Consider the following 10,286-nt stretch of genomic DNA (forward strand, 5'->3'; position numbering starts at 1 on the left):
AAGCAATTCAGTGCAGCCACCTCATTGACAGATCAGAGGGAGAGATGGAAAATTCTGCAGCTTTAATAGACCAACAAGTTGGGAGGGTGTGCTTGGTATGTGATGTGAGGAGAGTGAGAAATGTTCGTGTCTAAGAAGCAATGTAGTCTAAGGTGACTGCCATTGGTGTTTTAAATTAATATGTTATTTTATAGGGAAATATTGAACCTTAATGCATCGATCTTACATCTAATTAAGATATTACATGCAAAGCAACAAATTCGAATGATAAGAGAGATTTCCCCAAAATAGACAGTAATGAGAATGAGCTCAAAGTCAATCCCGTTGCAAAATTTAAATGCTTTGGACACCACATCCATGCATTAATAATAGTGCAATGTCATTCTGTCAGGAACTATTTAGCGGCACAGTGATTGCTTTTAATTTTGATATTTTAAAGAAAAGTTGATAACACTTTTACATTTCCCTAAATAAGGTTTTGGATTCTCCCAAAGATGACGAATATAAGAAGAGAAGTGTGATGAAATGAATTCAATACTAAATGAACTGCAGTTGCATGGGTTCATCACAAAAACATATAGACAAAAAAAGCAGTCCATATAATAAATGTGAATGATGCTGTTTGCTTTCTTGTGCTATCTGCTTAAAGCTCCACTAATCAATATTTCTGGATTAGCCCCGAAACAGATCAAATGACACAGTGTAATGTAAAGTGTTGCTTGTTATGACAAAACAGCAGAGAATTATCGCCCACTTTCCAGCTCATTTGCACAGTGCTAATTGAACATCTTTGGCTCATTGTTTTGATTTTTACAGCTAATAACTCTACTGTTTTGATCCGGGTTCTCTTTAATCTTGTTTCAGTCGCAGCAGGCTGCTGTTTTAGGCAAGCTTTGATAAATCTACCCCGTGCCACATGGCCAGCACCAAACAGCAGGAAGACAAAGTTAGTGACTTTCTGAAAAATTAGAAACTTACCCGTGGAGTCTGGGGAGACCAAATCAAAGCGAAAAGAGAAAAAATGTTGGAATTCTCAGGTGGACAGAGACGCTTTAGTCCAAATGAGAGATGACATGTTCTCTGTCTGCTTATGTAAACATGTGAAAGCTGTTTTACACGCTTGCAGTAGTGCCCCCAAGTGGTCAAACCCTTTAATTACATACATTACAATGAAATTTAAACAACTAAAAAAAAACTTTTATTTTTAATGATCTGTTATCTACAAGCATGCATAACTTCATAACGTCTGAGAACTAGTGGCATCCATCCTCTTCCATAAACAAAGATCCTGTTAGGAGTCCTCTCACTTACATAACACAGAGATGGACGGATGCATCCAATGAAAACACCCGATGCAAACCTTTTAAATGAATTGCTTTTTTGCTATTTGTGCTTTCCTTCAACAACATTCAGTGGGTGGATAAATAAACTACACAAAATAATTAACTTTTGTATGAAATATTTTACATGCTACATACTAAGTCATTGTAGAGTGCTAATTATTAACACTATCATGGACATAAAAAAGTGCTTTTACAGTTTTTGAATTGTAAAAAAAACCTATATATTTACAAGTGATATGTGGAGTGATAGTGATTCTGCGTTCAGTCTTGTTTGTAGTCTCATCTCACAGGTAAGTGTTACATGTGAAGCTAATGTCAGTTTCAAGGACAAAATGTTGACTGCTTGCTTTGACAGTATTTCATAAGGTCTGCTTTCCTTTTCTCCCCTCACTCTGTCAAAATACTGAGGTTTGTAGTTTGATTTCACAGGAAATGGTCTTGCATTCTTCAGATCTCTTGTCTGTCCAAATCAGTCTTCAGGCAGCAGGTGGATGCAGGTGGATGCAGGCAGATGCAGCGGTAAGTGGGAATGAGGTTTAGCAAACAGTATGGTGGGGTGACAGGGGGCTGTCAGGGGTCTCGGTCGGAGAGAGATCTGAACTGGAGCTTTTAAACATAGCCGAGATGTGGAAGGCCTGGGAGAAATATAAACACATGCCCAACTTGAGGATTAAGCAGACTTTGACATGTGGACACGCATTGATGCACAAAGACAAGCAGGCAAGTTATACTGACCACCCAGTAGGCAGTGAGAGCTCCCTGTATGTAGCCTGTTAATACATCAGACGGGTGGTGCCTGTAGTCTGAGATACGGGTCAGGCCTGTGTAGATTGCCAGCATAATCAAGAAAAACTGCAGCATGGGTCTCAGCAGCCGAGCTCCACGCCACGTCAGCCGTGCCTGCAGGTAAAACTATATTACAGAAACAAAAACAATATTAAATGCGCTGAGCAATACATTACAGATACAAGACGTTTACAAGTGAAGAGATAATTGTGGCTAAAGCTACGGATTACAGTGGGGAGGGGGAACAAAAGTTCTCTCTTTGTGTTGACGGTCAGGGAATTACAGCTTCCACCAGAAGGTAAGGGCTATGGTGGATGGTGATTGGATAAGTGGTTTCTGAGATGGGTTAAGATATGTTTTTGTTTTTTTGTGAGAGAGGTTTCATAAATGTGAGTGGTGTGGTAATGACAAATATATTTAATTTTGATACTACAAATGATTAAACATTGCATATGAAGGTTATAGGCGGTTATAGAATCTGAAGCATCTTTGAGAGTACTCAACACCTGTTTCTGGACTTATCAGTTATGGATAGTTAATTCAATTCAATTGAGTTTTATTTATATAGCTCCAGTCCACAATACCTCAAAGTGCTTTATATCGTACATAAAGGGTAAAGACCCTGCAATATTAGAAAGAAATCCCGAAATGGCAGAAACATGGCAAAAGACTATTCATAGATATTCATAAATATATATATTTATAATGTAAGCATTCATCAACTACTACCTTTGTATGCATTACTTTCTTGAGTCTTGGTGACCAAGTTCAACATTTTATCTATAATATTTTGCTAGCATTTGTGTTTGAACTCTTGATGAACAATTTAACTGTTAGCCATATTTTAGCTAAATAATGAGTAATAATTTTATTCATAAGATTAACTAGCTATTTAAAGTGTTTATCCGTTATGCTTAGGCAGCATTTGGTTTACTATTAGTTAACAGTGTCAACGAGCTAATGATGTACTTCTGTGTAGGTTTCCTCACCAGCTTTAATCATTTATGCATTCATCTTTTTCTCTACTGCTTAGTCTTACTTAAGTTTACTGTTCAGACTTGTATGGGTGCAGTTCTTTAATTTAATGGTTATTTCATTTTTTTGATTTAGTTGAGCTCTGTTAGCTGAAAACTTAGATACTAAAGAAATACCACCGGTGATACTTGTGCCCCTTCTTGGGAACATGGCTGGGAATTACTCTCTTAAGGCACTTTATAACCATTTTAACTTGACTTTTTATCCATCTCCCCTCTTTTTCACCAGTGCACTGTTAAAGCTTTCACAATAACTTTCAATACAACAGGAGGCAAATAATCTTGTTATTGTTTAATGGTAAATTAACAGTTAAGTGTTGTTTTATGGACACACGAGCAGCAAAAATTATTCTGAAATTATTCCTGATCTACTGTCACAGGTGTGTCACAGCCAACGCGCCACTCACATCATAAAACACCCGATATTGTGACGAGAGACTGTTGTGAGTCGGCTCTCATTGTCATCTAACAAAGTGGCTTCCACTTTTGGCACCCTAGTGTTCATTTGCTCAGAGAGATGCATGAAAATCACATTAAATTATCAACCCCCCACTCCCACCAAAAAAGGTACCATAGAAAGTCAAAAGAAGACAAAGTCAGGACAAAGAAAAGACTGAAAGTGCACAACTGTGCCTTCAGTTCCACTTATGAATTAGGCAGTGAGTTCCTAAGTTTAAAAAAGATTTTTTTAAAAAAAAATTATGAATAATAATTTCCCTCTTAAAATAAAGTGGTGCTAGTGACACTGTGAGAGAACAAAGTCGGGTAGCTAAAGATCCAGATGTGTGCTCCTGAAATAATAGATGTCGCAATGACCCCTCTGTGCTTTAGTCACTGAAAGCTGTGAAACACTGTTTTATATAACAGCAGCAACAGCAGTAAAAGTGATTCCTGTGCATCTGTTTCACTTTAAAGCGGGTAAACCCTCCTTAAAATGCTGTTGTAAGCTGAAAACTTTACAGTTTGTTGACTCAGACTTTGTCTAAGCCAGGTCCAAATCTTCCCACCAAAGGTTAATAGTGAAATACGCTCTCTTTGCATGTAATATAAATATGTAAAGTTCTATAGGACACTATAGAACATTTAAGATCAATCATGAACAATCATGTTATATTTTCTTTACGCTGAGCTTGTTAGCTGTAAAAATACTTGAATTTCTGCTGATGCACCATTTACGTCTGCATAAAAATGAGTACACATATTCACACACACACACGCACACGCACACACACACACACACACACACACACACACACACACACACACACACACACACACACACACTCTTGTACAATAGAGCAGCACAGTGAGACGAGGTCACACTCCTCCCAAAGCAGAACAAAGCAGTCTCTGTTTGTGCCGTATCTCCCTCCATTCCCTCATCTCTTATTCTCTCGCTCTTTGATGCTAACTGGACTGGGGATGAGTCCCTGTTTCATTCATTCTCTCTCAGCATTTTACAGAGTGATGGTAATTGGAAATTGGAGAGACAGTCAATTTTCTTTGCCAGTATGAATGTGTGGTGTGTGGGAGAGAAAAAGAGAGAGAGATAGAGGAAGAGAAACATTTTTGAAAAAGGGACTAATAAATAGAGATACTCACAGCTAAGTAGAGCATTGTGAACATTGCAAAAGAAGCATGGCCCGAGAAAAAGGACTTCCTGAAAAAGTGGAGAAGTATTTAGAATTGCAAATTTCAATACGACATTAAAAGCACAAATTCATGAATGCAGACACACACCTGGCTTCCTCCTCTAACTGGTGGTCAGGCTGGCGACAAGTCACTATTTCAATGTAGGTCCCAGGTGTGCAGTTGAGTGATGCATAGGTAATGCCGCACACTGACAGGAAGTGCGGTCGCAGCCGTCCCACGCTGAGCTTGGCCATGTTGGTCAGTGATTGGCCAACACAACATCCAAACAGGAAGCACCCCAGCTCCTTGTACAGGCACGAAACGTATACGTTCCTCACAAAGGCCTTCGAGCTGACACCGTGGAAACGCACCCGATAACACTCGCCGAGGGCGATCTAGATTCAGATGCAACGTGAGAATCGCAAGATTACATGTTGTTGTACAATAAATGACAATGGGGTGACTGATACGACAGGAATGATGAAGATGATGAATACTCACAGTGAGGCCGGTGATGATGATGCCACCTGTGATGAGTAATTCATCTGGTATGGCTTCTCTGTGCAGGTAAGGATACGTGATGCTGGGATCCCCACAAATGAAGCCTCTTCTGTAAGGACTCAGTGCCTTTAGCTCACATGCAAATAAAGGGATGGAAGCTGAGTGGGAGGAAGAAAAGGGAGAAAAATAGAATTAGACCAAAATTAAGTATTTTAAATCCCCAGTTTCCCTCTGGGTGAAAGTATTCTTTGAAAGTGATACATGGGAGGAGAAAAGAGGAGTAAGTTCTCATCTCAGGTTAACCAAGAAGAGACATTGTTAATGATAGACAAAAATAATATAATCAAAACATAAATTTAAAGCTACATAGAAGACAGATGAATAGGGATTTTGAGAAAGGAAAAAAGTTTGGGAAAGTAAGACGGTTACAGAAAAAAGGAAATCCAACTTTTTCTTTGGAGAACAACCATTAGGAATGTCGGGGTCGTAACACTCCTCCACTGGGACCAAAGAAACTCAGAGAACAGCCGAAAGCTCCAGTTTCCTTACTGAATAAAAGCTGAATCCACTGAGAGTGGAAGAGCGGAGCAAGGCAGCGCTCAGTAAAAGACCCAGTTTGGCTGCGCATGTGTGTATTTGTGTCTAAGTGTATGCATTTCTGTTGATGAGGAGAGAAAGGGGGGGTTGTTTGTGACTCCAGTTGAGCTCTTCCCAACAAAACAAAGCGTAAAAGCGCCAATAGACCCGAGCCAGAACCAGCCTCACACTGTCTCTGTTTGTCTCTCATGTCCTCTCTCCTTCTCTGCCTCCTGTTTGCATGCCTGCACGCACGCACAGAAAAGACAAGGGTGGGGAACAGACATCAAAACAGACAAAGAAAGAGAGAAACAGAGACTTCTCGCAGGGCCTCCACCCTTCTGCACAGATCCAATCTGTTTACAGGCTACTTCTCTGTCCAGCTTGCTCCAGTCAGCCAGCATTACATAACCCCTCTCCCACCACCAATACCACTATGAGCTAGGGTCAACAAGTAGAGTCGTGATCATGTATGTGTACACACACATGTGATAGTCATGGATCGTACATTATTTATTGAATTCCCCCTGGCCTGACTCTACCCTGAGAACTGTATGTTGTCATGGAAACTGCACAATTCCCTGGGCAATGCACAAACCAGCTGGCACAAAGAGCTGAAGAGCAGCAGAAAAAGAGGGGTGGCATGTAGATGAAAGGGGCGAAAACGAACTTTCTGTCTCTTTTACTTTTCTGGTTTCCTCCTTTTTTCACCTTTTTATATTTGCTGCTTTTTTTTTGAAGACTCTAAGATCATCACGTTTATAAGTACCCAAATACCCACTGATTTCTTGATGAAGGGATGAAAACAAAGTGGAACAGCACTTAATATGGGCGACGTGATCTTATTGAAAGCAATAACAAGTGCACGGGATTTTGTCGCTGATGAACAAATTCCTCAATGACTCGAGACTGTAGGAGAACATATGGATTTAAACAAACAACAAATGACTCGCTTTGATAATACCCATATTTCTTGAATTATTTGGAAGAATTTAACAGAATTGTGCAAAAACATCCACAAACCCTTTTCGAGACAACAGAATGTTATTAGCTGATTGAAGTCTATCAACTCACTGCTGAATCGACTGCAGATTTCAGCTATAAAAACATTCACGAGAAAACAAGTTTCTTACGTTGTAGCCTACAGTTAAAAAAATACAGAGACCCATTCAGCATATCGGTTAGTGTAGTTTGTACTAATGCACACTGGCACCAGTGTAGTTGTAATTAATGAAAAAAAAAAACTGCACGGAAGTCCAGTAACACAATGAACACAGGGCTGTATCAGCTTATAACACAGGGTTAAATGTTGAAGTATGTTATGCTGCGGAATACATGGCCTTGTACAAGGCAATGCAGACCCCTCAATAAGCAATATAGTGTTATGTTAAACACTGACAAATCCAATTAGCTAGGCCTTCTTACCAAGAAAGAGGCAGAGCAGGTCTAAGCCGACCAGAAGTTTTCTTTTGGATAAAGCCGGTCCAGTTATCTCTATGAGTTTCTTCCCAGTGCCGTTCTCCATCCCCAGGCCGCTCTTGTTTTCCGTCAGTTTAAGCTGGAGGTCCGCGCTGGAGACGGGCACACCGGCGCTCTGCGGGGCAAACGTATCCAACATGACGATTAGCTGCGAATTGTAGGTCGGTTGTAGATCTTACTGGCATCAGAAACTTGGGAGCGCCCTTTGGCTACTCATGTGCAGATCTCCAGGGAAAGTGAAAGTTAATCCAAAAGTTCCCGGAGTATTTAATATGCTACCTGGAGCGCGTGGTGACGTGTTTCTTCGCTGTCAAGGTGGAGAAATGTTTTACTCATGTTGGTGTCAGTCTGCAGGGCTCGTTCAGACTCGCTGAAGTGCCTCCGTCAGCTTAAAGATATGCGTGGTTTGCGAAACTAGTTGATAAAATCTCTCACTCTCTCCCTCTCTCTTCCTGTCAGCTCATCGAACATTAGGGAAAACAGGGAGGGAAAAATCCGCAAGTCCTAATTAGAGGCAGCACATCAGATATGTGTCACGGTGTGACGGTGGTTATTGCATGGATGCAGTCTGGAAGATATTTCTCCATCACTACTACTGTATGACTTATCGCCTACAAAAATGCAGGTGATGGGGGATTGGGAAGAAATCACAAGTAGACTAAATAAAACTTCTTATCACTTTAAAAAAACACTGAGATTCGAAGTATTTTAAGTAATTTAGCCCACATTTTAAAAAAAATACAAATATTTGCCATTGATCTGGACATATTTTACTTTTTGAGTCTGATTACTTTAGTACTTTTTAAATGTAATTTTTACATAGTTGTTTGAAAAACACATCGTGTTTTTTTTATCGTGGTTTATTGACCCCTTCAAATATATCATAAGTAAGAATAATCCTCAACTGAAATCTATAGGCGAATTCTACAAGATGGTGGTAGAAGTAACAAGTGGAGAAAAAGATGTTAACAGTATTTTGAGTTCATACAATCTTAACAAGACTGAATTTTCTTTTCTTTCCTTTTCTTTTCTTTTCTTTTCTTTTCTTTTCTTTTCTTTTCTTTTCTTTTCTTTTCTTTTCTTTTCCAATACAGTTTAAACTCTCAGGCAAGCCTTCTTGAGCTCTTCTTTTGGATGCTGGTATACTCTTTTCTCTGTCAAGATGATCCCACTGCTTCAAGGATGTTGAGTTCCAGGTTATGAGGAGAGCAGTCCACGACTAACAGTGAGTCATCATATGTTTTTCTTTCCAGCTATGCTTTTCTAGAATTGGCATTATCTTTCTTCTATTGAGGGACACGAGTGCCCAAAAGAAATAAATTAACACATTATTAAATAAATGTGCAATTAATTATTTTGCATTTGTAATAAACAAACAGTTTATTAAATATTTAAATTAAATTTACTGATATTTAATTAATTGCTTGTTACAGATTTTTATTCACTAACAACACACTTAGTTAATTATTTCATGATGTATATATTTAATTAATTTTGGCCCTCCACGTTTTCCAGATCTCTTCCATACATATTGTGGATGATTTCAGCCATAAATTTCAAATTTGGATTAATAGCTCTATTTGACTCATTCACTGTGGTTTTTGTGAAATTTGGCATACCCTATTCTTTTCTTCCTGTTTCCTTTCCTTGAACGTAGCTTCTTGACATTCACCCTTCCACTGAGGTCAAAATTTTGAGGCTTCTAGTGAACAGAATGGCTCAACTGAAGGGCCAGATGGAACTTTCAGTTCCCGTGTCGGGTCTTAATAATATATATTTTGTTCTTCTTAATATGTCCCTAATACTATCCTAATAACTACCCTAATAACACCCTAATTCAATACCCTGTTGTACACAACAATATTAAGTTTATATTTTATACTGTGGGCCTGTGTTAAGCGGCTAAAGAAACAAAACAAAAAGCATTCCTTTAAAAATGGTCAGGTTTGTGCCTGAACTATAAATGAGTGAAAAAGTAACCAATGTCCAAAGAAAAACTTAGAAAGACCTTCAGAAAGTTTGGAGAACGATGACTGAAAACCAATTTAAAACATTACAAGTAAGTACTTTATAAAGATGTGGTTCTTGTGTCAGTGACAAATAATAGTAAAGTTCAGCTTTTGGAAAATACCCACAGTGGTTTGATGCCAATGTGTGAAAGAACTGTGGTAACTGGAACATGCAGTTCCATGCAACGTGAAACTACAGAGCCAGCAACCAGTTATTTTAGCTTAAAAGCTAGGCATGAAGACTGGAAACAGCTGATAACGTCTATACTGGATACAGTCTATATGACAAAAGGGAGCACAGTCTATCTACCGGCAATGCTATATACTGGGAGAAATTGACCCAAGCTGGTGTGCTGTCACACTCACGGGAAGAACCACAAACAATGTAAGTGACCCAAACACAGTGATTGGAACATGGGCAAGAAGTGGGTTATATTATTATTGTGGGCAGAAAACCCTTTTGGTCCATGTTCCTCTGGGAAGTGAAGGGACATGTGCTATGGTGCGGCTGGGAGCTCCACTCATACTCATTGGAAACCAGGTAAAAGCCATTCCACAACGCACCACACGTACTTTAACAGCCAAACGTAAATGACACATTTTGGCAAAAAAGAGGGACCCAGGGTACCCATGCGTACGACCCCAGACTGAACTCTCCTACCTGGATTGACTCCATAGGGGTGCCCAGGGGAGTTCCGAACAAGTATAAACTAGCAGACCAAGTAGCTTCAGGATTTGAAAGTATATTCATCTGGGTAACGCCTAATAAGAATGTTGATCGCATTAACTATGTACATTACAATGTGCTGAGACTCTCTAACCTTACTAGGGATGCCATGGAAGGGTTCGCAGAACAATTGGGTCCGACCTCGTTGATGGGAGTGCAAAATCGAATGGCCCTTGACATGTTGTTGGTGGAGAATGTG

At 39.5% G+C, this 10,286-nt stretch overlaps 1 protein-coding gene across 1 annotated transcript; it reads right to left on the minus strand.

Annotated features, from left to right (window-relative positions):
* Positions 1-1,137: 1,137 nt before the first annotated feature.
* On the minus strand, positions 1,138-7,820 carry LOC147328225 (phospholipid phosphatase 3-like). The gene is made up of 7 exons (XM_086296460.1): positions 7,631-7,820; positions 7,298-7,466; positions 5,297-5,454; positions 4,904-5,190; positions 4,766-4,823; positions 2,079-2,255; positions 1,138-1,978 (listed from the first exon to the last, which is right to left on the minus strand). Exons 1-7 carry the CDS (start codon positions 7,685-7,687, stop codon positions 1,880-1,882), a joined length of 1,005 nt encoding a protein of 334 aa, XP_086152586.1. The 5' UTR covers positions 7,688-7,820; the 3' UTR covers positions 1,138-1,879.
* Positions 7,821-10,286: the final 2,466 nt, after the last annotated feature.

This window comes from Aulonocara sp. 'chitande type north' Nkhata Bay, linkage group LG6 (assembly GCF_057382095.1).
Source record: "Aulonocara sp. 'chitande type north' Nkhata Bay isolate Kocher_YH1m ecotype deep benthic linkage group LG6, A_spYH_male_GT1.1, whole genome shotgun sequence".
In the NCBI taxonomy this organism is placed as follows: Eukaryota; Metazoa; Chordata; class Actinopteri; order Cichliformes; family Cichlidae; genus Aulonocara; species Aulonocara sp. 'chitande type north' Nkhata Bay.

Coding starts and splice junctions, on each gene's coding strand:
- LOC147328225 (XM_086296460.1), bottom strand. CDS start 7,687: ATGAGTAAAACATTTCTCCACCTTGACAGCGAAGAAACACGTCACCAC. Junction 7,467..7,630: donor CACGTCACCACGCGCTCCAG/GTAGCATATTAA, acceptor TTTGCCCCGCAG/AGCGCCGGTGTGCCCGTCTC. Junction 1,979..2,078: donor CTCTCACTGCCTACTGGGTG/GTCAGTATAACT, acceptor TATTTCTCCCAG/GCCTTCCACATCTCGGCTAT.